The sequence below is a fragment of the Agelaius phoeniceus genome, chromosome 2 (genome assembly GCF_051311805.1).
Source record: "Agelaius phoeniceus isolate bAgePho1 chromosome 2, bAgePho1.hap1, whole genome shotgun sequence".
In the NCBI taxonomy this organism is placed as follows: Eukaryota; Metazoa; Chordata; class Aves; order Passeriformes; family Icteridae; genus Agelaius; species Agelaius phoeniceus.
The window spans coordinates 26,254,097-26,281,448 of NC_135266.1; the positions used below are offsets into that span (position 1 = coordinate 26,254,097).

Sequence of the window (27,352 nt, forward strand, 5' to 3'; positions counted from 1 at the left end):
GAAATTTTATTTCTGGCACTATCCTTTTGGTATCTTGCCCCATTTTTGTTGCCTACAGGACAGCCAATCCTGCCTGTAGGATACATGTCCTGAGGAGTACCTCATGTTGTCAAAACACATTTGGAAATGTGGATTTTACAAAACTGGTCACGTGCTCTTCTGCAGAAATCAAACATGCCTCATTCATTAACAGTCTGTATTTCTGTCTATGGGTGACGTAGGATTTCTAGAATCTTGTCATTTTACTGCATTTTGGGGGGAACAAAGAAGTTAGTCTAGAACAAGGATTTCTGATTTGATTTAGGGATTGCCTTTGGCTTTCAGCATTTTTAAAGGTTTAAGGTAAAGAATTACCTAATAGAATAAATGTCATGAACGGTTAGGCTTTTTTTACAAAAACAGGCTGAAACAGACTTTTGTTTACAAACACAGTTGGGACTGAAATTAGCCAGGTAATCAATGACCTCATGTTAGCCAGTTTAGAGAGAGCATAGAATTGCCTCTCCTAAAATCACTGAATTCTAAGCATGTGTCTTTCAGTTTATGCAACCAGCTGATACCTGGAAGTTATTTGATCTAAACCTCTGCTCAGAATATGGGCAGTTTTATGGTTCATTGAACTTTGGAGTCAGTCAAATCTGATTCACACTTCCGTATTTGTAGGTAGTATGAAATGATTACAAAGTACAGAACTGCTGTGTACTTTTGAAAGAAGCAATATTTGGCATATATGTTCCAGTATAATAACAGCATTGGATATTCACTTTATAATTCTTATTTCCTCCACACTAATGTAAAAAAAAAAAAAAAAAAAATCACAGCATGACAAGCTAGTTTAATAGTCCCCATTCTTTTTCCCAGCCTAATTTTGCAGCAACTGAGAATTTTCAGTTTGGGGTTTTTTTTCACTTGGACTGATTACAGGAATTTCTAGTCCAACAGGAAAAGACACATGAGGGGGCATGCTGTTTTCTGGGAATTAGTTTTATTAAGCATGAAAGCTGAAGCTTTAAAAGAGCATTTGTCTATTGGACTGTTTTCAAAAAGAGCACTAGGGAAAATCTATTAAAAATATTTCCTTTGCTGTTGTAGTATCTCCATTTCTTAAGTATGTGTATTCATTTGAAACAAAAATAATTGTTAGCAAATATGCTTTTTATGATTATTTAGCTATTTCACTTTGCAGGTTCTGCCTGTTATACACAGCAGATCAAAATAGATAATCCTGATGATTCTGGTTCAGTACTTTTTTGATACTTTTTCAGATACTTGAAGTAATATCTCTCAGGTGTTATTCTTCTATTATAAAGGTGAATTATTAATTGCTTGGGTTTTTCCCCTAAGATAATCTGTCATACAGGCTATCCAAGAGCTGGCTTTATTCAGCTTGGTTTCTGAAGGAGCTGTAGGGCCTGTGATGCCCTTAGGTATACGTATGCTTTTTCAAATTTGCTAAATGGAAGTCTTTCCTGCCAGCTTGTACTGGGAGCTTATTTCTGTTTGCATTTCCCAAAATGTGGGATACAGAGACTCCTTTTACTGAGAAGAAAATTTATTTAGGTTTTTTCTTGGCTTTTTTCTTTTGCTCATCATTGAAAAGCAAAGGAATGGCAGATCAGCCTTTGAAGTCTGAGAAACATTTCTTCAGGAAGATTATTCAAGATATGAGTTGATGTTGTGGAGTATGTTTGTCTAGGAGGAAAAAAATGGTGATTTTTCTTAGATTCTAGAGTCCTGAGGTAGTTTTATGGCAAAAAGCAACTATCCCATCACACGTTGTTTTTAGGGGATGATGTATTGTAACTATTCGCCTCCATCCCTTCCTACATCGAAGAAGTCACAGCAGTAAATCAAAGCCTAAAAGTCAGTGACTTCTCTTAGGTTTTTATGTATGCTTTTGCTGCTGTGTAGTAACCAGCAGCATCAAAAGGTTGTTAAACCTCTTCTCTGTATCACTGAATGACAGACATGTGGAGGTTGAGATTACACTTATCTCATCCCAGACAAACCTGCATAACCTCCTTTGCCTTTATTATCACAATCAAGTCAGAAAATATTAATCAATATATAATAATTGCAAGTCAGAATATATTAATCTCAACCTACAGTACAGTTGTAGACTTGATAGAAAAATCTTTCTTTACAAATCCCTTTCCTTTTCTGCATGAAGGACACAGAGCAGTTTTGATATATTGAAGTGCAGTGTGGACATTTTGTCTTCCACATATAAATAAAAGGAGGTGTATGCATCACTGAAAGCTTAAAATAACATCTCCCTTATTGTATAATTATACTGATAAAAGTCTCATAGTAACATTTTAAAGTGGGAAGTAGCTACAGTTTTGCTAAAATAAAACAATTTGAACCACCTTTGCTTCTGACCAAGATGGTCTTTCATATTGTGCTTAGTATACTGGAGCTTGCCTTAGATGTGTTGGGTGTACTGTGTTGGCATTACTTTGAGTTCTCTGGCTATTATTATTGCTGTAATTAGTAGTATTTTATAGGTATGAAATGTTTACTCAGGGTGGCTGTTCATTGTAGATCAACTTGTTGTAACTTACAGCTGATTGACTATCTGTTGAGAAAGTGTTTTTTTTTAATGTTCCTCACCTTTGCTGTATCACAAATTTCCTCTGAATTATTAATGATATCCTGGTTTAAAATTCGCCCTGTCTCCACTGAACTGTTTAAGATGATAAAAACTGAAAGTCTGTCCTTGAGTTCTGGTGTCCTGCTTGTTCAGGGATTAGTTAGATACTGGAGTTGCTCTGACTTCAGTTCCCAAAGTGTTTAGTTATAAACGTTCATTTTCACTGTTTTAAATGCTAAGCATTCACTATTTTGATTTGTCAAGTTTCTGATTTAATTACTTGTATAACAGATATTCTGGACTTTCTACTTTGGTTTTTTTTTACTAGCAATTGGCAACTAGCTTCTAACTAAGCAGTCAATATTGTAATGAATTTTTAAATGTTATATATATCTTATTCTATATGTGACTATATATGACAAAAGAAATAGCTCTAATGTAAAATGATTTTTTATTAATATCTAACTTCTAAAACACAGCTAATAGCAAATGCTAGTAAAGTTTATTTTTTGTAAATATTTGACTGATTACTGTAGAATTTCTTGAAGTCTTTTGATGTTTGTAAAAGTACAGAGTTGTGAAATGTTTATTGTACTTCAGATTGTTCAGTTGCAAGTCTTTAAATCCATTCTTTGAGAGTAAAAGTAAATATTAAAGAGTTCACTGCATCAAAAGAGTTGTAAAGTAATGTTTAATCTTAATGGAATTCACATTCCTTAAGTGCAGTGAAAACAAAAGGGGTTCTAAAATCTTGTGGCTATTGGTGTCATAAAGTACTTATGCATCATAAGTAGGTTTACTCATACTCCTGATGTGAACACTCAAAGCTACTGAATGTCCTTTGTGTCATTTTATAAGTTTAAAATTTTTGTCTTTCATCTATGTAGACTTTATCTGAAGTCAGATTTATGATCCTGATGCCTGCTAATTTTGGGAAAATTTAAAAGATCTTCACTATTATGCATGAGGATGAATGTGGCATTTCATCAGTAACACCTATGTGTTAGGAGGTAAAACTGTAAAATAGTTTGTGACCTCTTACCTGAATCAACTTATGTCTTTTTCCCCTGAAGTACTTCAACATGTGGCATTGCTTTGCAATATAGGTAGAAGTAATAGCCTAAAATTTTATATTCCTTGAATATAAAAGTGAGCTGTACTTGAATACTGTTGTATATGTAAGAGTTAGAAGTACATTGAAAGTGTTTGAAATAGCTCCAAATAAATGTTTCATTAACCTTATAGCCATCTGTAATTAGGGTCCTTCCTTCTTTCCAAGTGTCTGTGTGTTCCCCAAGCTGAATTTGCATAACATCAGATTTGGTGCTGATGTGCAAAAAAAAGCATGGAAATGAAGGAACAGGATCAGAGTATCACCTGACTCCCTGGGTCAGGGCGGTGGCAGCACTCTGATTAAATGGTGGCTGCAGTGCTCCTGCAGTTCCAGGTGTGGTTCTGTTGGAGCAGTGATCCTGTAGAAGGGTGGAGTTTTCCTCTGGAGGTCCTGTGGTGGTGTAGATGGGCCTGATCTTGCTTTGGGAATCCAGTGGAGAAGACAGCTTGCCCCTCTGGCAATCCAGGGGGAAAAGGTTGCTCTGGTGTTCCAAATCTGGGATTGTATCCAGGAAGGAATGCTTGGCTTCTCCCCCTGGGCATCTCACAATGAGATTATCTAATTTTATCAGTCATGCAGTGACACTCAGTGGTCCATTAACAGAAGATAGCTCCTGGAAGGAGGATTGCTTGTGGAAGAGATGAAGAGAACTGCCCAATTAACAGAAGATAACTGCCCCACCTCTAACAGGTGGCAAATAGAATACACACATATCTTACAACCCAGGACAGCTATCATAATCATAATATAATACAAGAAGGTTGCCCCATCTTCTGTCTACTAGAATCATAGCTTCACTAGCTCTATATCCATTTAGGAATGAAAATAATTTTGAAGTCTAACAGGCACTGACCATTAAGGTAGTGAGTAGTTGCTACTTGGCAGTGAACGTGTTTTACAGATTTAAATGTGATGACAAAGGTTAACAATGGGAGGAGGTGTTTTCTTGACATCAAAACTACATTATATTTTTGTAGTAAAAATAGGAGTAGAGGTCTGCTGCTCAGCTGTGTGTCAGTAGAATGCAGAGTGCAATGATTAACTATCCTTTTTATTTTTTCATCCATAGTTTGCTGGTCTTTAAATTGTTGAAGTAAACATGTAGATGAGGCATTTTCACAGCCCTTTTACTTTATAAAGTATAAAGCAGAAGGATTTTAGCAAACAAAAGGGGAAGGGTCAAATATATGGTAAAATATATGGACTATATTTAATTATCTTTGTCATGGAATTCAGATGGAAAATTTGACCCTTCCCCTTTTGTTTGGTAAAATCCTAGTGGAAGGTGGTGTGTCTCTGGCTAGTTCTGACCATGTCTGATGGTAATTTACTGTTCTAGATATAAAGCATATTTTTAGGGTACAATTCCTTTTTGAATCATCTGAAGCTCCTGTAGGAATACCATTTAGGAATGGATTTCATTGCATGTGATCTTGTAAATCTTGCTGATGCATACCATCTCCATATGCATTATGTTGTTCCTTGGAAAAAAATCAAAACAGGTATTCTTGCTTGATTTTTCTTAATAACTTAGTTACTTAATAATTAAAAATGTTAATTTAAAAGAAAAGAACTGGTGTGGCATATCTGTAGGTTTATTACTTATTTTTGAATGAATGAAAGCAATCTGCTGCTTCCTTCCCTCCATCATCCTGTTTCTTTAGAATCTGTAAATATGATGTAAAAAAAATTAACATGTTCTGCACTGAAAATTTGATTGCTTTAGATTCTTTTTCTTGTTGGATTACTGCAAACAGAAGGAACTATTGGCAACAAAGAGTAAAAGAAGAAAATCTGCATTCTGAAGTATCTATACAACTCTCAAAAATATCTTTGTAGATACTCTGAGTGACTGGCACTGCATATAGAACTTAGTGGCCTTCACTTGCCTTAAAAAAATGAAATTGCTCTTCTTTTACGGCTTTTCTTGGCACCTAAGGAAGCTGTAAATTTCCTCTGCAAAGCTTAATTTCAGATGTTTGTCTGGAACTACTTAGAAATAAACTTGATTTTTAATTAATTTAAGTACTAAGGCTGTCAAATATCCTGTGTCTTACGTGACACTTTCCCTTCTAGTTTCTCTTACCATTGCACTTTGTAGTGTAGTTTTTTCTCATTTGCCTTTCTAATTGCAAGTGAGACCCTTGAAAGGATTTCCATGTAGAAGCAGTCCTTGAGTGGACCTGGGCAGAGGAGCAGGAGGCACACAGTGCCCCTGTCCCACTGGCAGCAAGGGTAAAAATGTGTCAAAACTGGTACATTGACAGGAAGGAAAAGTGCAGCAAAAGCATTTTTCCTGATGCCCAGTAACTCATGTATATCACAGATCTCCTTTCTTATCATTATTGAAGTGATTCCATGAAACAAGATGAAGATTGTATATTAGGATGGAATATGAGACTTCTGTCTCTCTCACTTTTATTGTTACTTTCCATGGAAAGAAACAGGGAAACTACAGATTCACCTGCAGAGAAAGCACAGGCATCAGAAATAGCTATACCTAACCAGCCAATATGTCAGCAGCATTTGGAAATTAAATTGACTGCTTAGAAAAAAAATCTGTCTTTGAGTAGCTGAGGTGGGTTTTTATGTATGTGAAACAAAGAATTATTGTGACCCTTTTTAGAAGGAACACAGATCACTGGCTTTGTCATCCAGGAGGTCAAATTATTCACCCATTCAAAGTACAGAGTATGGGGAATTTAGATAAAAATTATGTTCCAAACTGGAAATCAGAAAGGAGCATTAGACTGTCTTCAGAGTGCTGTATTGCAGTGTCCCAGTGCCAGCTCATGTGACACAACTGGAATATAGTTTTATGAGGATAGCTTCAGAAATGTTTTACTCTAAGTATGATGCTCAAGGAGACATGAACTGTAAGGCTGAAATAAAATTTTTATTAGGGACACACATAGAAATGTTAGGTGTTTTACAGAAACTGGAATATTTTCTGTTGTGACAATGTCTGTTCTAACAGCTGTGATTTACAGAACTTTGCCTCATTTTGTCATCATACTTTTCCATTCCCTCTTCAAAAATGTCACAAAAACTTATTTCAGCCTATTACTAAAATCCATTTCCCCTTCTGTCTGCATACACAAGACCCTTGCAGGAGGTGGAAAGAAAGATCAGAAAACCAGGATGCACCAAGTAGTGGAGAATATGGCTTGGTTGGGAAACTTGGGGGCCTGGCACCATTTTCTGTAGTAAAGAAGTACCTGCCTATGCTTCTAATCACATCTTTTCCCTGAGAGTCATAAATAAAATAATATATTTGCAGTTAAAGAATGTTAATATCTTATTTCTTTTTCCTCTGCATACACTTAGGTCCAATATTCTGTGACTTGTAGGCAATTGATTGGCGAGAGTTTTAATTTCAAATGTTATTTCTGACAAAAATCCTCATCCAAGGTTTTAAAATTCATTTGCTCAAATTAAATAATATTCTGTGGCAACAGATGCTATTTTGGGTGACCCATGGGAAATGTGTTAATTAGTCATAGAAGTTTCTGGGAGAGAGTTGTTCTGGGGTTTTTTTTGTTTGGTTGGGTTTTTGGTTTTTTTTTTTTTTTTTTTTGTGGTTGCATCTGAAGAGCTGCATTTTGGTGTTCCATTAAATTAGTTATTTAGTGGCAAATGTCCATGATTTGTAAGTGAATGAAATAATTTCCCTTCTGTTTACAATGTCTCATATTGAGGTAGTCCTTTTTCCAAATATAAAACCTGATAGGGTATTTATCAGATCATTATAATGATTCTTTTATCTGTGCTATTCTATATTCATACAAAACATATTGTGAACAGCTTTCAACATTATACTCTTCATTCTGAGCTTGGCAAATTCATAGGAAGGGCTGGTATAATGCCGTGCACAAAATATAGAGCTTAAGTGCTCTCTCAATAGGTGTTTGTGAGTTGGCCTATCATTTGAAATTTAATTAAGATCCTTTAAATGCATGAGAATTTCACCCTTTATCTCCACAAATACATACATACAAATTAGAGAAAATTTTTTTTTTTGCAAAAGTGGACTACTTAAAACTTAATCTATTTTACTGGTTAGCAACTTTAGGAAATGTAGATTATTTAAAATTATTATTTCTTTAGATGGATTTTTGTTATCTATAGATCAAATCTACCCTTAAAAGGACTGGATTAGGAAAGATGTGTACTTTCCAATCTGTACTCTGTGCCATTGTTTGTGAAAGAAGATGGCTGCACCTATTCCTGCAGAAGGTGTCAAGTGTAAAAGAGCAGATACTCAGAATTTCTGACAGAGACAAAGATGAGATTATATGGTCTCATGGCTTGGTAAATACTGCATGATGAGGATAGTTTCCTTACAGTATTCAAAAGGAAAACAACTTTTTTTTTTTTCCTCTTCACTTTAGTGAATTACAGCTTTGAGATATTGAAGTTGTTTCTCTTCACTGAATGAAAAATTGGAAACTGAGAGCATTTAGTGCAGAGCTGTTGTAATGCGTGAATGTTTTTTCACACTGTGCACTATCAGTTCTTCCTGGAGATTCTGAGTGATAATGGCTTGGAAGTATCTGTTATCCTAAAACTCCAAAGTGGTTGAGCAGCTGTGTGTTCAGTGTGCAGTTTTAACAGTGGTGCTAATTGCTTAATTGCCATCAAATATTCGTGATTCAGTAAAACACCAGGCTGTTAGGATAGCTTGCCTCTATTGGTGTCAAGTACTTCTGTGTGGTGGAAAGGAGTCACAGCCTGGATGAACAAGCTTATAGCTGATGCTTAGAATTTGTTGCTGTCAAATCTGTGCTTAGAGTGCACTATACCTTTTAATCAAAAAGCCTTTAGAAAACAGTAGAAGAGAATACTGTTCAATGAAATGTACTTTGAGCTTGGCCAGGGCAGATTGATTGAGTTTTTAGCTATACTTAGTGCATATTAACTTATTTGAATAGTGTTTGTATTTATGTTATTTGGAGAGAAAATAAAATACTGAAGATTTGTTGCTGTTAATTATACCTGAGTTAATAGTTCAGGTGAAGAGTCAGGAAGTGTCACTCAGTGTTTTCACTGATTTCAAAATCATATGTTAAATCTCTTTACTAAAAATAGGGGGAAAGACTTGGGATCTTTCAAAGTCAAGTTACTTTTCCAGCAACTACCACTAGCATCTTCCTATCATCTTTTTGCTGTCACCCATTGAATACCAAGCCCCTTGTCTTTTCAGGCAATACATGTGTTTAAATGAAATCTAGATAAAAATTACTGAAACTAGCATGAAGATGAATCTCAAGCTAGTTTCAGTTTGATTTTTCTAAAAAAGAAAAAAATAAGCTGCAGAAATACTTCAACTCTTAAGGTAAAAATCCTGTTAACTGTTTCTGTCTCTGTGCCTTTGTCTTTTGCTGGTCTTTGCTTTCATGGTTGCTGACACTGCTTGAAAGAGTGAAAGCTATGTAACATTTCATTGCTGTGCCACTAAAACTAGGTGTCAGTACATTGAGCTTTATACTATAAATAGAAGCAGATAATGCTAAGGTATATTTATGGTTTCTTGGACATATTCTTAACGGGCTTAAGCAGTGGAACTTAAAAAAAGAAGTTAATGTAGTTTGTAGTTTGTTCTTCTGGAGGTGGCATCAGACTGCTTTTTTCAGTGACTCTGGTGACATTCTCTAAGTTGTAATACCAGAACACTAAAAACTGTCAGATCAGGGTGTTTGGCTTTGGAGGTTGGCATTACAGGACATTCAGTTGCTGTAGTTTGATTTCTCTATGTGGCCCATGTCCTGGCTTCAAGTTCTGTTTTTCTAAAGGTATCTTTTTCTGCTTCACACAAGTCCTGCCATATTGAGCAGTGCCTCTAATTTTGTGTATTGCAGTTCTGCTTCACTGGCAAAGAGAGCCTTACTCTCCCATGCTTAGTTTTTTACACTTGTACTAGGAGTGGTCTTGGAAGTTTGAAGTTGTTGAATTAGGTTGGTAAAGTGCATTTATTTTCTGTAACGTATTAAGATAGTGAAAAAAAAAAATGTTCTGTGCTAGCAGATAATTTAAGTTAGATATGGTTTTATACATTTGTGGTAAATTTATCAATAATCTGTGATAAAACCAGATGAAATTAAGCTAATAAAGAGATTGTCTTTTATTTTATATTGATGCTTAAAGTAATGCCTTGCTTTAGGGACACAAATTCCAGAGCTGTTGGCTTCCTTAGTGTTGACACAGTACTCCAGGGCTATCAGACCTGTGAATACTGACAGTAATGACAGGAGGGTGCTGTTTACAGCTCCATCTTCCCAGGTCCATAGGTAATTTTGGAGGCCTGTTTTAACCAAGTCATGATGAAGACTCAATGTATGCGGTGAAACTTTAAAAAGTGCTTTTTTGAGCTAAGATTGTTGTCATGCTGTTTGGACTGATTCATAATAATTGTGAGATAAATTTTTAAGCTGGGCCTCTGTAGAGGAAAGCAGAAGCTGAGGGATTTCTTCTTGGTTTTTGAAGTATATGTGGCATTCCCATTAGCAGTTTAGGTAATCATCTCTGTACTTAGGCACTTCACTTATCAGGAGTGATTTTTGTGCTGTGTTTATGTCTAGAATGTCCTTCCTAATGAAAAAATGAAAAAATGTACAATTTGATGTATTTTACAGGAATATCTCACATTCCCTTGTATTTCTAGGAGTATTAAGTGATGCAAGTGTCAGTAGATAATTTCTGTGCATTGTACATTTAGTGCACTGACAAGATAAAAAAAGGACTGTGTACCGATAAAATGGTAAAGATACCATGTTTTGTTAGAAGTAAGGTGGAATATAGAAGTAAGGTGGAATATAGCAACATTGACATGCTTTACTTCCTTCCAGAATGTTTTGGCTTGCTCAAAGAATGTTATCTGGCCTTCAGGAATGGGCTGAATGACACTTGACTTTTGACAAGTCCACTTGGTGGTAAGGGAGAAGTTGTCTGACTGGAAAATCAATGCAATTTTTATACTGACCCACGTCCTAGTTTTGAGCCTGTGCTGGCTGTGGCATGGGAGAAATGTGTGTGCACTCCCACTGAGCTAGGGGCAGTTACAGGGCTTAGCACAAGTCCTGCCTGGGCTATTGGTATGTATTAGGAGGGGCTGTCATCTTTACTTCCTTTGTGAACAGCTTCATATAATGTATTAAGTGACTCTTTCAAGTTACTGGAAGTTGAATAACACATAAGAAAGAAGTGGGATTTACTTTTGGCTTTAATTTTATGCCTAGTATTGAAATTTTGTCCTTTGGTGTCTTCTGAACATAATGCCTTCATTTTTCTGCCGTGTAAGAATCAAGTAATGATTTTGGGTCCTTTGTGTCTGCTTCTAGTACCTACTTCTGGGATGGCAGAAGTTACATTTCTTTAATCCTTCTACTTCACTTTACATTTTACTTGATGACTTCTACTCAGCTATTTTGTAGTTAATAGTCTGTGTCCAATAGGTTTTCTTTTTATATTTTTGATGTTCTCTCCAACCTCGAGAAAGTCATGCACATCACAGAGATAATTGTTTTATTAGCTTAACTGCTCCAAACCTGCAGAGTATTGCAAGATTTTATATGTCTATTCCCAATAAATTATGTAGAAAATGATCTTCGGCTGTGTTGCACTTAAGGGCAGTGGAAAAATCACAGATGTGAATGGATGAAAAAAATGTTAGGGTGACTGTTCAAGTTTGAGAACTAAATTTTGTTTTAGGCTTAATGGCCAAGTGTGTACTAGTAAAGTAAATGGACCTATTGACATGAAGACCAGCTAGAAAAGAAGGAACCTTGTCTGTATGACTAAACTCTGTCAAGAACTGCACAGGAACATCCAGCTGCTGTGGAGAATGATGCCTTGGCTGTGTAAACCACCAAAGTCACACTGTTTGCTTGGGGTTAGTTTGCTCAGTGTCAGTCTGACAGGTCACCTCTAGAGGCAGACAAGCACCGGTGCCCAGGAGCACTTTCAGGACGTATTTAATGTACTAAATACCATGTAGCTGTTGAGAATGCAGAAAAGAAGCTTCTCTCTAATATGCTTAATGAAAGAATGTGTAAATGCCTCAGTGCAACATAGAGCAGAGGTTTTGAGCTTAATTTATGACATATTTAAATTACTCCAGATTTTACCATATGATGGATGATGTTAAAGTTGCTGATGCCTGGGCTTCTCCAAGTGTTAGGGATGTGTTCTGTGCTTCAAAAATGTTTTTCATAAGGTAGGTGTGAATTAGACTGTTGACTAAGGGATGGTAATTTTATAATCTATGTCCTCAAAAAATTTACTTCTAAATTTTAAAAATTGTTTATTTTGGTTTTGTCAAAGTACTTTTTTTACAGTTAATAGAACATAGAAATAGTAATTTTGGGGAAGCTGTAGGTGTAGTAGAGTTGGATTTGAATGTGAAAATTTGGCACACCTACTTTTTTTTCCTACAGCTTTCATAGAAGAGGAAGTACTCTGAGTTGACAAGCTGAGGTCTTTTCCTGGCAACTTAAAGAGTATCTAAGCTTGTTCATGTGTGGAGAAATGATTACTACTAGTATTTCAGGAGAACAGTTTCACTTTGCTGCAAATGAAATTCTGAGCTATGGCTGGGCTAGTGTCAAAAATGTGAAGAATTTGTCATATATTAAAATATTTTGATTAACACAGATTTTTATTAGTGGTGAAAAGAGTAAAAAACGTATAAATACTAAGTACCTAATTTGACTGAGGGTCTTAAACAATTCACCCTTTTTTCAGTTATAAACAGAGTCAGAACAGTGATTTTCATGGATGTTCTTTCACTGCATTGTGGGACAGTGAAGTGCAGTTAAGGCAGAGTTTTGACATTTGACTTGGCTTTGGGTCTTCTGGTGATCTTGAGCTGATACAGAAAAGTGTGAGGGGTCATGTGCTGCTGGCTGTGTATGTGTAGAGGGTCAGGCATGTGATTAGTTAATTCAGAGTGTGACTCATGTTACTGCAGAAAGACTGAGTGAACTGACACAGTAACTCTTTGTTTCTCCCCTAGTGTGCTGGAGAAGAGAATTGGGTGGACAGTCGGACTATTTATGTTGGGCATCGTGAGCCACCTCCAGGCGCTGAAGCATACATTCCACAGAGGTTTCCAGATAATAGAATAGTCTCATCAAAGGTACCAATATTTTCTTTCATTCATTTAGATAAATCAGCTGAAGTTACTATTTCTGTTTATTTTTTTCAAGATTTTTCCTAGGCTTCCTGTATATTTTTCCTTTCCACAACCAGCAAAGGTAAAATAAAGATATCTCAGATTTCTTCTGGAAAACCTAATTGCTAATTTGTCTCTAAAATGAATAGAAATAGAATAATTTCTCCCATGTTTACTGTAGTACCTAGTATAGTACAGTCTTTGAGTAATAATGAGCTTTTCAACAAAGAAAAACAACAATTTTCATTTGAGGCAATCCTGGAGTAAATAAAATCTTCCTAAAGAAAGACTGCGTCCATTGTACTCAAGAGCAATACCTCAAAGTACTAGAAATAATTTAATTTGTTGAGCACTTAGATTCATCATACTCTCTCTACCCTAAGTGTCGTTCCTTTCAAAAGCTCCTAATGTTCCTGTGGGATTTTGTCAACAGTCTTCTTCATTCACATGAAAGTGCATCATACTTAAAGTCTTGGCAGTGTAATACATTTGTGCTGTTTAGAAATCTTCTAGTTGTCCCTTACCTCAGTTAGTAAGTTTTAACTTCCATAAGCTCCAGCAGCTTTTTGTGAGCAGTTGGCATGTTGGTGCTTTCCAGCTGGCTTTCTTTAGCCAAAGGTTTTTACTGCAGTGGCATAGAAATTTGAATGCTTGCAGGTGATGTATGGCTAACAACTCAAGAACTCCCAAGTTTGCAATATACTTAGATTTTAATCTTCATGAGCTCACACCTTCAGCTAATACAAAATAATCAATTCAAAATTATATCTCCATTACTGAGAATTTGTTTTTGAAAAGTGTCTCAAATCCTCAGCAGTTTTCAGAACCTTGGTAGCATTATGATATCAAGGAACTGAATGATTACCCTTGTGGACCTGAACACTTGCCAGCCATTAACATCATGAAAGCCAGACTTTTCACAAATGATGTGTCAGTTCTCATGTGAGATTTTCTATTTGCTACCTTCTTACCATACTTCATTCAAAGAAAGTGTACTAAGCAGAGTGTAGTATTTAGGCATCTTGAGATAGAATGCTTGAATGCTAAGGCAGATGAAGTGCAGTCAGACTGGTACAGTGGCAAATCCTGTGCTCTACACATTGGTTTGTATTGTCTTTTGAATTATGGTAGAGTAAACCCACTTAATGCAAATTTTTGTATTCCTGTGATATTTTTTTTAAATTGCATTTGAGATGTATGTAAATAAAGCCATTGAAGTTACTGCTGATAGTTGTATTGAAATAAAAACATCCTGTTCAACTATGTTTTGACATATTAAGTTAGTGGAAGTAACAAGTTGCTTTGCTTTGCAGAGTGAGATTTTTAAAGTATGACTTAAACATGTGTTGAACTAAGGAATCCTTGCCAACAATTAGTGAACATATATGACTTCAACCAGTTCAGGCCAGAGACTTTACTATATTTTTATTTTGATTTACAGCATATTCAATTAAATATTTAAATGTTAAACTATTTAGCTGTGAACTGTATCTGTAAATAACCTTTCATAAACAAAAAGTATTAGTGGAAGTACATTTTATATATATAAGATGTTTCTCAATTTTTCTGTTTATTGATTAAACTTGCCTCATTTAAAAAATAAAATGTAGGTTGTCTTTGTGGAAGTAAATACAGTGGTGATATTTCAGGAGGGAACAGGATTCATGTAAATGCTTTATAATATTGAAGAGTTCCTCAGACTGCTGAAAGCTGTTTGATGAAAGCTGTTGCCTGTATATGAGTCCTTCCTGTGCTGTCCCTTTCAAGTGAACTCTGTTATTCCCACGCTCCATCCCAGACAAGCTGAATAAGGCACTGTTGTGGCTTGACTAGCATTCATTCTGGTTCTGTGAGCTGCTTCCTCTTCCTCTTTCACCTGTCCTTGTCCCTTGCTTATGTATTCTCAGAGAGGGGGGCACCTCTTACAGTGTGGGGAATGCAGACATTACATTTCTATTAAATGCTCAAGTGTGCAAAATTAAGATGGCAAATCCATAATTGTTAGAGTAAAGGTACATGCTCACAAGCACACTGTATAGCGTTACCTCAACCATGAAGGATACTTCCTTCCCCTTTCATCAGCAAGAAAGACAGTAACTTTCAGCTGGGCTTTTATAGGTGTTTAGTGCTTATGTAAGAAGGTCTGTGATTGCTCTTCAAGGATGAGAAACTCTAAACTTCCAAGTACAGACTTTACCAATTTAAGACAAGCTGAGTTTCTAAAAAGGATAGTTGAAAAGCATGAGGAAATGGCATCAATTTGTCTGTCTGTATGCTGCTTTACTAAGAATGTCATGTCATAATGCCCTGAAAAAGACATCACCTTCAGTAGTGTGAGCCTTAGACTTTACTGGTCCTTCCAAAGGTACACTTTGCTATGCTTCACCAGAGGCTTCCTGGTGTCAGCAAGGTAATGCTTTGATTCAAGTGCAGAGGGATAGTTCATGTACATTGCAGTGTCACTGTGGAATGTGGTTAATGCTCTGTCTGCCTAATTATACATTCCTGATGGTGGAAAATGATACAGGGTAGACCTTGCCTAGACAAAAGCATTCTACTGGTTTGATGTGTTAATTCAATTGCGATATTAACAATGTATTGCAAAAGGTGTATGCTGAAGTAGTAAAAGACAAAAACTCATGTCTTTTGGATTGTGCATGCTGTTCCTTTTACCTTCTACAGACAGTGACCTTTATAACATGTATCCTTTTGTTGATTTAACTTTCAGCTGCTTCAGCTGCCTTGGGTGCTGGCCTTTGAAGTGGCTGTTACGTACCCTTGATTGAATTTGTCACATGACAGTGCTGCAGCGTGGAAAAATATCAGCTAGTAGAAAAATTCCAATGTTTCAAATGTAGAAGAAAGAAAGTAATTGAATGTCAGGGAGGTGGCTTGCCTTTTTCTGAAAAAAATTATTCACATTTTGATACTATTTACTTTTTGGTGAATCTACAAATTAAATGGAAACTAAGTTAAACTAGGGAGCCATAGCAGCTACCAAAACTTGGTGTGAAACAACCTATTTTCCTTCTGAAACATGATTTTACTTTTTGAAAAACAAAATGATAAATTATAAAATAACTTTTTAGTACAAAACTTCCTTAAGGTTCAGGCTTCAGGTTATTGTGCTGAGAATATGATTGTGTATTTAGTGGTCTAATTTCTTCTCTGTGAATTCCTTCAATACCTTTTAAGCCCATGTAAATTCTCAGAATGAAGAACAGTTCAACTGTAGAAATGTTTGCCAAAAGAAACTATGAGCCTTCATTTTCAAACTTCCTGCTAATTTGAGTTAGTAATTTTCGGATTCAAGGATTTGGATTACAGTTATCCCCTGTTTATAATCTTGTTTCTCTTGGTGGTCTTCCACCATATTTCCTTTCCAGGAGGAATAGCCTGAGCCTGTTCAATAACGGTTTATGTAAAAGCTACTCCACTGATTTGGTCTGTCCCTTTTCCCAAACCAGTAGAATCACGCACAGATCATTCAGTACATAACAAACTATGGATTTATGTAGTGACATGATGATGTTTTTAGCTTCTTATTAATTTAACATTTTTCAATATCCAAATTCCCTTTTCCTGAAGTTAATCTAATACTTTTCTAGAATTGCTATGCTTCAAGGAGCTAGTTTGTTGACAAAGTAGGGATTTACATTTCTTGTTCTACTGGAAACAATGAATTGAAGACTGATTGAATGCGTACATTTCTCTTGAACAGAGGGAAAAATTGTATTGAAAAATAACATCTTTTTTGAACCAACAATATGGAGCTCAAAGGAACATGTTTAATTATAGCTGCTTATCACTTTTGGAAAAAAACCTACCAACCCCCCCCCGCCCCCACCCCCCCCCCCTAAAAAAAAACCCAAACCCATAAAGGAAGAACCACAAGAAAGAGCCAAAGATTTCAAAAATTCCTGGATAGGAGTAACCTGTTTAATGAGAGTCAAGAGAGCTTCCTGTGTGTCAGAGACACCTGGCAAAATTAGAAAATCCATGAAGTTTAGGTAAGAGAACAGATTTCCCCCCATACCACCCCTAGAGCAAGTTGGGTTAAGGAGACTTACAAAGGCTTTTACTCTTCATTTCATTCTGTGGATAATCAACACACAGTATTTTGCCTCGGTGGTCCTGTCCAGCTGCAGACTTTTACTGTCATAATTTAATAAAGAGAAATTTTACAGCTACAGAACCCACTTATGCCTGGGTCACCAACAGAGCTGGAGGCAGGAGGGCTTATGCTCCTGGAAGATGATACTGAAGAGTAGTGGGATATGACTCTTGCATGAAATGCAAGATTGACTCTACAATGTGCAGAGCTATTACTTGGAGAATTTGCCCTAAAGCGATGTCATTCTAATTAAATTATACATGAAATTATGAAGTGCTCATTTGTGCTGTAGTTTTATTTCCTGTTCTTCCTTATAGAAAAGCAATCAGTTGAACTCAGGTGGGACACCTGGACCACTGTTATTTCCTACTTTGTAATGCTGTATGATGTATTCATGGATCAGAAGTGATACTGGTACTGCTGCACAAATAATGCAGTCTTCAGTTGTCTGTCTGTTTCTTGAGGACTTTTCATTAAATACTGATCCAAACATTGATTTCTGTGATAGTGCCCTGAGACAATAATGCTGTGTTTTGGGAATCCTATACATTGCAAGGCAAAACTTAGCTACCTTCAGTGCTAATCTGATTGAGATGACTCACAATTAATCACAGTGACTAATAGTTTAATCAAGTTAAGTAATTCTGACATGTTTCAGCAGATGATGTTGAAATATTCCTTTCTTTCAGCAGAAATTCATGCCCTTGTACTGTACCTCTTCCCTGCAGCACTTATACCAGACCCAGTCTTTGTGTGTTTTTATGATTTCTCATTTTGTTGCCACATTTAGAACAAATATTAATACTTATTGAAGCTTAAGGAAATACTAAACCACCTCTATCAAGATGAGCCACTTGGAACCCAGCAGAAACCTAGACTGTCCCACACTTTCCAAGGTGCTACTTCACAACTGGAAGCCTTTGTCTGCCCTCTCTAGGGCCATGACATAGCAGTTTCAAAATGGGGAGTTCAAACACAGCCCTGAGCAATATTTGAAAGCCAGAAGAGTGTCCAAAACCCACAGTGGGAAGAGGCATGGTCGTGTGTTTGTGAAGCCAATAAATGATTGTGTAGCATACCCTGGGGGGGCAGAGAGGGTGGGTGGGCAGAGATGTGTATGGGACAGGGACTGAAGCAGGGAGTGTCGTGTGTGCCTTTTACTGATCTGCCCTGAATGCAGCTGGAGCACAGAGCTCTCCATTTCTGCCTGGGTACTGCCCTGCCTCCCAGCCACACTGGGGGAAGCAGGAGGTCAGATCCCATGCTGCAAGGGCTGAAGGGTCAGGTGTGCCCAGCCCTGCCAAACACTGAGCAGGGCAGGAGCTGTTAGAGATGAGAAGAGTAAATGGACTTGGCTGGCAGTAAAGCTGAAATGCCTCTGAATCAGTTGTACTCTCCAAGGGGCCAGCTGAGGGATTTCAGTACCTGAGCTGTGATGGGAGTGGATGAGTGTGCACTTCTTCCAGGCACAATAATACAATTTCCTTCTGGGGATAACTGTCAGTGCCTAGAGAGAGCAAGGAAAAGCTCTTCTTTGCTCTTGATGATCCTGCTCAGCATGGGATTTCCAGGTCAGAGGCTCTTTGCAACCTCTCTTATGTTCCCAGGAGAAGTCATTTACCCTTCCCATGGCTCAGTCCAGGGTTATTAGCAATATTTTATCTTTGGCTCTGGTACTGCCCCTAACAGAGCTTTTTAAGTTTTTATAATAGTGTGGAGCATTCATGTTGCAAAAGAGAAGCAGAAGAAGGAAGGAAAACAACAGAGCCAAACCTAATGCCAGGGAAAACAGGTGTAATTCTTCTCTCTTTACAAGTGAGAAAGTCAAGCTTCCTTAGTCTCACATGCTCTTTATTCTATTTTCCTAGTTTTCTTCTCTATGATTTCTGTTTTCAGTCAGTCATCCTTGCTGTAAGTTTTTTTTTTTCATTTTTAAAATTACAATTACATAATTACAAATGCTGGAGGATTTCTTTGTCAGAGGAGTTCCTGGAGTTAATAGCCTTTATTTGATAAGACTAGGAGTTGCTGAACAGAGACTACTAAAGATAGACTAGTTTGTAATAGAAATCCCATTTTATCAACTGGTTTTAAGGAATGCTATGCCAAAATATGTATCTTGGTTTATCAAGTGTGCCATTTGATATAACTTCCCTAAATCAGTTTTATTTTTGTACTGTTTCTAACATACTGGTGGTTGTTATTCACTTGTAAAAGCCCTACATGTAGCAGAGCTTTCACTGATCCTTGTGTTGTGAATGACCTTGTGATGTGGAGAAACCAGAGTCCCTCCCTCAGTGGAGTGATAAGCACTGTGCAGATGGTGCATATGTTAATACTTTTGTTAATGTATTGTTGTGTCTTTCTGCATTCATTCCAAATTGTCATAAATATGGCACAACACTTTTCAAAATATTCCAGTTCTGTTGCGTAGCATATAAGCACAGAAGTCTGTATTTTTTTTTGCTTTGAGTCAAAGTCTTCATATTAATTTAATACATTAAAGAACATAGGTGAGTTATGCTATAAACTTCCTATGTGTTTATAAGCAAGTCACTTGAGTTGGACAAGGCATACTCTCAGCTCACTTCTTATGATTTCAGATAATTACTGATTTCCTGGGTTTTTTTATACCTTTTGCAGTACTTTTCTGTACCAATTCTCTATATAGATAGACAAATCATGTTTCAAAAAAAAGTAATTTTTTTATAAATAAAATTAACTTTAAAGAAGCTATGAAACTTTTGATCAGACCTTTTTCAGCCATTCTATTGAAGAGGGTTACCTATACATATATAATATATGTAATATTTATGTCATTTTAGTAATATAATACTTTGTAAGGTGGTGTTATATACAAAGTGTTATTTTCAGTACTAAAAGAAGACTACAAAAAAGCTGCAGAGGGACTTTTTACAAGGCTGTTAAGTGAAAGGACAAGGGAGAAGCGCTTGAAGCTTAATAGAGGGCTGGTTTAGAATTACCTTGAGGATGGTGAGGCACTGGAACAGGTTATCCAGAGAAGTTGTAGATGCTGCATCTCTGGAAGCATTCAAGGTTGGTTTGGATGGGGCTTGGAGCAGCCTGGTCAAGTGGAACGTGTCTCTGGCCATGGCAGGGAGGTTGGGGCTGGATGCTTGAGAAGATCTTCAATGTTCTTTTCCACCGAAACCATTCCATGGTATGCACACATGCCTGCAATCTGATTTTTAAACTGCAGCTTAAAGCATGTCTTGTTTATTGGTAATTGATATAAAAATATGTTCATTAAAAATACTGAAGTCACCATGGACACAAATCAATGCAAGATCAGCTTTTCTTTATGCTACCCTGATTTTATTATCCTCAGGATGGATTTTGTTTTGTAGAAGGGATGAGAATTATCATAGGAAGATGTCTACAAACCAGGGCTAAACCAATATAGTAGATGTTTTTATTGTAGTAGTTTTAAACATTTACAAGAAGCAGTCAAAAAGGTTGAGTGAAAAGAGTGAAATCAGGGTGTGTTAGAAGAGAGGTGGTGACTATTTAAAACAAATAATCTGTAAGAAACTGAGGTGTTGACAAAACTCAGTATGAAGTGCTTTTTCTTACAGCTTCAGCTTTTGATGTAAAGTGATTACTTAAGAAACTCTCCTTTTACTTAAGAAAATATCTACCTCTTAGGGTGGAAAGAGAAGCTTGAAATATGAGCCAAAATTCTGGCATGTGGATACCAAATGGAAAGGTCAAAGTATGGTGTCAAGAACACTGTATTTTACATTTTGGAATTTGTGTGGCTGACTTTGGAGGTGCTGAAAGCAAGATGGTATCAGTAAAGAGCAAGATGGAGCCAGAGGCATGGGCGGGAATACTATGGATGCGCTCATGAGTGCAGAAATACATCAGCACTGCAGCTACTGCAATTATAAATGGGAAGAAAATCTACTTGCATGATGCTGTTTTGACACCAGATTTATCTTACAGACTCTTGCACAGTGCTTCAGATGCATCTGTTGGCACCATGTGTTCTTCTTTTGGCTGGATGCATAACTACTACTACTACTACTTTGTGTCTGATGTGTTACCTCCTGTAAGCACAAAACACCCGTGCGCTCTGGCCTGTGGGTCTTCTGTAGCATTTGGAAAAGATCATTTAAGCCATCTCCAACTCGAAAGCTTATCTAAATAGTGTTTAACTGTTTGGATAAACTTATATCATTCAAGTGAATTGTAGTGGGAAAAAAAAGTAAATATACACAAACCACTTTTTAAGAGTTTACAAAGAACATGACTAGAAATTATCTGAAGGAGAGAGATGATAGTACTGACTCTCAGCAGAGTAATCTGATGGATTTAATAAGGTCAGTTTGAATGACTTTCCTTTAAATTTTTTTGTTTTGTTCCTGCCTAGCTAGGGTAGAGAAACTGCCTTGAATGCAGCAGTCATGAGATAAATCTTGTTCTGAGTGGCAGCCCCTCGGTTGCTTCTCTGAGGATTGATTATGTTGATTAAACATTACTTGCCCATCTGTAAATACTGCTCTGAGCTACTGATGGCTTGGGTAGGGGAAGGTCTGTCTAGACATCTTAGTGTTCTTTCTTGCCTAAACTGCAAAAATCATTACTTCTCTGTTGAAGCTGAATGGGCAGAATAAAGACATACTTAGTATGCCTGAAACCCAGAGTTGTAAAGTGCTAAAAATTTGTCAGATTGAAAATAAAGTTTTAAGAAGTAGTCTGTGTTAAAGAAGCATCCATTTCAGGAAGCACTTCTCAACCATTTAAGTAATTTGTTCCCATGTAATTCACTTTTATTAACCTAAGAGAGTTTCTGATCAAAGGTGGAGCTGTGGTAGACCACAGCTTGCAGGGAAAGGAGTGAACTAAGGTTGGAATATGAGGAGAATTGGATACTAAGGCTAAAGGTGAACAACCTTTTTATGGATTGTTGATTTAATTGATTTACTTGATTTCTCAATCAGATACTTTAAATAGCTAGTCCAACAGTAAAATGCTATTACCAGATGTTTCATCAAAAACCCTCTAGGAGATTTGAAGTAGAAGTTATTACATAAGAGATTACATTTTTATTTAATGAATGGTGATTTGGGGGACTTGTGTAAATCATCTAACTTTTAATGGTCAGAAGACCCTTTACCATGGAAAAAATAGTATTTCTATCAAAGTAGCTCTATCAAAGGAGCTAAACAGAAAAATGGAAAGAACTGTTTTTCACTTTTCTTTCCCAGCAGGCAGGCATTCTTAAAAAAATAAATGGATATAATTAAAAAACAGAGCTAACTTACCTGATAATGATGAAAATATGCAATTATTGTCATTGAATAGAATCCATACGGTCATCTATCATAATAGTAGTTTTGAATGATCAGCATTGGTAGTGCAAGGAAAAATAATCAAGTCTAACTCATTGTCTCCGAAAATTCCATGTAGTTGGATAATGAGTAGTGCAAACTACATTCCTGTCTGATGAAAAGTGTTCTCATTGCAAGACTAGAACACTTGATTTTCTAGCTGTTGCATGTCTGCATGCCTGAGTTTTGGCTTGCTCACAGGTGATTTAATACTGAACTAGCTATTATGCAGGATTAAGTGGTAACTTAGGGCATATTTAAGATAGATACCGATTTTTGGCACACAACAGGAGAAGAACATTTCATTCCTATGTCTTGCACATGTTCAGGCTTTAACACCCAAGAAGTACAAAGATTGCTGTATATGATGGGATTTCATGTACGTTTAAAGCATATTTATCCTGGATACTTTTTGTCTGTAGATGTAATAAGAGTACTTTCCTTCTGGAGCTCTGTCTTTGCCTTCAGGGCCAAATTCAGAAGATGTCTAGCTCATGGAATAATTTGGTTATCAGCAAGTATAAGTGCAATCTGCCAAGAGGAGACAAGGCACATTTGTAACAGAGCAAATAAATTAGGATAAGCTTCTTACCCCATCTTGTTTGAAATGAAAGTTTTATTGGAGTTGTCATTTTATTATGTGTCAAAGGATAATTTAGATAATAAGATGATGCAGTGCTACTTTTCTCAAGCCATTTTTCAAACCTTTTCACACAATTTTAGCTGACATTTTTTAACACGTGTTCCAATAAGCAATCCTTGCAATGTTTTGCTGGAGCTACAAAGTGAGCTGTGTAAAAGCACTTTAGTTGAACCTGCTGCAGGGCAGGGGATGGGGACTAGATGATGTTAAGTCCTTTATCACTTTTACATAACTTTTTACATTTGAAGTTTTCACATTTACTGTTTGCAGCTTTATGTACTGTTTCCTATGTCATTTTGCAACACTTAGGGTAATTTGTAAGATCAGTACAGAAATATGCAGCCACTTACTCTTATTCACCACTGTAGTTTATCTTGAGGAGTATTTTAGTCCCTGCCAAGGAAGAAAAGAGCTGACGGCTTTTATTTGGTTTCTTGCTATTATTGTAGTTAGCTCTGAGTGCCACCTATCTCGAGTCATGAACACAACATAAAAGTGAATTAAAAGTGCTCTTTGAAATTATTAAGGTGCTTTTAAAATGCATTAACAGCTTTAAATGAACCATTCCATAACTAGCTAACTCTGGAGAAGTATTATTGCTAGTTAAAAAATTATTACAATCCCTAGTACAAAGATTATCACAGTTCAGGAAGACAATACTATTGTAAGAATGCATGATTGTCGATTAAGATTAAAATTCAGTAAATTATTGAACTAAGTAACAAAACCACTCATGCTTCTTTAGTTTAATCTTGAAATGTGAATTATAAAATTGAATGTGATTAATATTTTCTTCACAAACGTTCATAATCTGTGCATTTGTTTTCAGTACACGTTTTGGAACTTTATACCAAAAAATTTGTTTGAGCAATTCAGAAGAATAGCTAACTTCTATTTTCTCATCATTTTCCTTGTTCAGGTAAGTGCTCCCCATTTCACAGTAAGTTCTGTGCTCTTTCTAAAATAGGAAGAAGTTGAAAAAAGTTTTAAAATTACCTGATTTTGATGACCATGGAGGTAAATGGTTGCACCTAGAAAGCCTTTTATACACTGATGATATGACAAAAGGGGTTTTATTTAATTTCCAGGTTGTCAATGTGAAATGAATCTGAAGAGAATTTGACAGCCACACTAGCTGGACGGCAAGACCTATGTCTTGAAAAATTGAAAAGAATGTCTGTAGTTTTTATTTTGTAATAAACATCCAGATCAGTAAAACTGTTACTATAAATTCTGTTGATGACAAAGTTTTCTTTGTTCTGCAAAAATACTATATTTTATAACAAAATAATGTCTTGATCCCAGTTTTCCAAGTGTACTGTGATCAAAGCTTGTCAGAACTATTATAATAGGTATTGATATGATGCTTGCTTAGGGAGGTACATAAATACTTGCTTTTGAAATGAGTTCCATGAATATCTAGTGTGCTGCTTTATAGGTGTCTTAATTCTGAACCTGTCACAGTCACTTACTGTGTTAAATAAGAAAAATCTTACTAAGTGAAGAGCTGTATTACTTTGCAGACCAGATTCTGTAGAAAAAAAGCAGTGCAGATTCTCAGCACAACTTAGATTTTGTCATTTGCACTCCCTCTGTGAATTCTGCCTCTTTGTTTATATTTGCAGAAGCCCTAGCTCAATATTTCAGAATTTACTTTTTGTGTGCATAAGAACAGCTCTATTGTATAACATGTAAAGCCAGTGCCATGCTAATTTCTAATGGTGCTCCATAATTTTGCTTCCAAAGCTGCAGCTTTCCAGTCTAATACTTCTCTAAAGTCTTGCTGGCAAATATTTTTACAAGGCATTAACATCTGCTATTAACGTGATCTAACTACAGTATTGTATCTTCTCACAGAATCCAGTTTTCAAATTTTTACCAGTATAGTACACATTCTTAAAATTTTATTGAAGTACTGTTTTTTTCGATTAAAATTCCTTGATGTCTTTTAACATATTGAGGGAATTGCTTGAAAGATCTTAATTGAAAGATTGACTGCTAGCATTCACAAAAATATAACCAGAAAATACTTGTTCTTTTTGTTGCAGTTAATTATTGATACACCTACTAGTCCAGTTACAAGTGGACTTCCACTTCTGTTTGTCATCACTGTCACAGCTATCAAACAGGTGAGCAATGGAGGGAGCAAAAGTAAAACCAAAGAGAGAGTTAGGTCAGTTTGGGTTTGCTGTCCAAGCAGTGCCCCCTCCCAGCCTCTTACCCGCCATAGCCTGCTGGTCTGCTCTGGGAGAAGGTTAAAGAGAAAGCCTTGATGCTGACACTCTTCAGTAGTAGCCAAAACACTGGGGTGTGAAAAAGACTGGGTTAGCCCCAAGTACAAAGCACAGCAGCACAGGACTGTTGTGAAGAAAGCTAACTCCACCCCAGATGGTCCCAAAATAGAGGATAGTTTCAGTTGTCCCTTAATAGATAACTTACTGTCTTCACAGTCTTTATGCTAAATGCAGACTTCATGAGTCTTCAAAGAAGCTATGGAGAGTTCTGTTTCTCTTTCTTTATAGTGGTAACTATGCATAATTGAGTATATTCTATACTTAAATTCAGCTCTTCTTGTTGAGCAAAAGTTGTGATACATGCAAGTATGCAAGTTTAGTGTGACTTTCCCACTCTTAAGAATTTAAATATTACACTTTTAAGTAGTGACCTACCAAAGCCTGGGTTATGACAGGCTGTGCCTGGTACTGCAGTTCTGTGTAGTTCCTTGATTTTTCTTCCCAACAACTTGTGTACATTTTGGGACCTTCTTGAGGAGCTGTACCAACCCCTGAAAGTATATTACACTAAAGTTATAAAGTCTCTATACATTCCCAAATTATTTTTGAGAGCATTCAAGGTAGTGATACTTTTGTTCTGCATTGAATTTTCAAATGTGCTCAAGAGAGTTAGATCTAAAAATGCTGTGGACTACAAGTGGTATTTTCCATCTCTTAACCACTGATGACTTTGTCAATCCCATCTTTGTCATATGGCAGGACCTTTTCAATAGAAAGTTGCAGATTCCCTATCCTTTAGTTTGTCTGCTTGTATAAAACACAAATTCATAGGGTAATTGTGCACTAAAATAGGGTACTCTGCAAAGTTTCTCAAAACAAAATTGTTCATAACTCTATATTGTATATAGGGTTAAAAGATTTGGCTTAAATGTAAGACAGTCATCAAATACAATAACCTTTTGTCATGTCATGTCTATCATCTTACAGTATAAAGTCCCATTCTTCCAAAATCTATTACTACCAAAATATATTACTTCCAAAATATATATTATATACACTACCACCTTCTTGACAACTGCTTTTATGAGTACTGTGCACTTACTCGAGTCAAGAGAGCATGAGCAGGAGATAATCACTTACATACAGAAACTGTTGTACACTTTTGAAACCCTTATTCATCCAGATGTCTTTATTGAAATACATGGTTCTGTTTGACTAATTGTAACCATGAATGCTCTTTTTCATACATATCCAGCACAGCTCTAGTACTGACATGGATCACAATTTCATTTCGTAGTGAGAATATTTTTCCCTTACAGTGATCAAGGATAATTCTTAAAATTTTTCTTATAAGCTAGAGCTATTCTGTGTCTTTATAGCCAAATGTGCATCACTGTATCATTCCATTTCACTCTTTTCTAGGGTTATGAAGATTGGCTGAGACATAAAGCTGACAATGCAATAAATCATTGCCCTGTTCATTTCATTCAGCATGGAAAACTGGTTAGAAAGCAAAGCCGAAAATTAAGAGTAAGTAACTATGACTTAACAGGTTTTGTGAGTCAGATTTTACTTCACCCTTCTTGTACACTTCACACATAAAACAAGTTATGCAAATATGTACTGTGATGATGCAGCATTTATTGCATTTAATGATTAGATCTACTGCATACTAATTTTTAGTTTTATGTTTCTGAATAAAATATTTTTATAAAATTAATTAATATTTTTATAAAATAACAAAATTAAATCCCAAATGAGATTAGATAAATCTCATTTATTAACATCATTCTAAAATTTTAATTTTAGATGCTACTATTACTGTTTTTTATCAGGCCATTTTGCTTAACTGGCATTAACTAAGTCCTTCCATAAATGTTACTTTTATTTTCCATTTTTAACTTGGAATTTCTGTCATGATTTATCTTTTCTCTATTTTCTGTCCACTGTGATTATCACAGAATCATAGTATGCTTTGGGTTGGTAGGGACCTTAAAGATCACCTAGTTCCAATCCCTGTGCCATGGGCAGGGACACATTGCCCTAGACCAGGTTGTTCAGAGCCTTATTTCACCTGGCCTTAACACTCTTTGGGATGGGCTATAATTATGATTATGCACCTTAATAATTT

The 27,352-nt window shown here is 36.2% G+C and overlaps 1 protein-coding gene across 5 annotated transcripts in view; it reads left to right on the forward strand.

Moving 5' to 3' along the window:
- ATP11A (ATPase phospholipid transporting 11A) overlaps window positions 1-27,352 on the forward strand; it is a 118,795-nt gene that overhangs the window by 44,942 nt on the left and 46,501 nt on the right. For all 5 annotated transcript variants that reach the window (XM_077173330.1, XM_077173331.1, XM_077173332.1 and 2 more), the window contains exons 2-5: window positions 12,718-12,840; window positions 23,817-23,906; window positions 25,036-25,116; window positions 26,644-26,751. In XM_077173330.1, coding sequence (XP_077029445.1) covers window positions 12,718-12,840; window positions 23,817-23,906; window positions 25,036-25,116; window positions 26,644-26,751 — 402 coding nt within the window. The remainder of the gene's footprint in view (window positions 1-12,717; window positions 12,841-23,816; window positions 23,907-25,035; window positions 25,117-26,643; window positions 26,752-27,352) is intronic.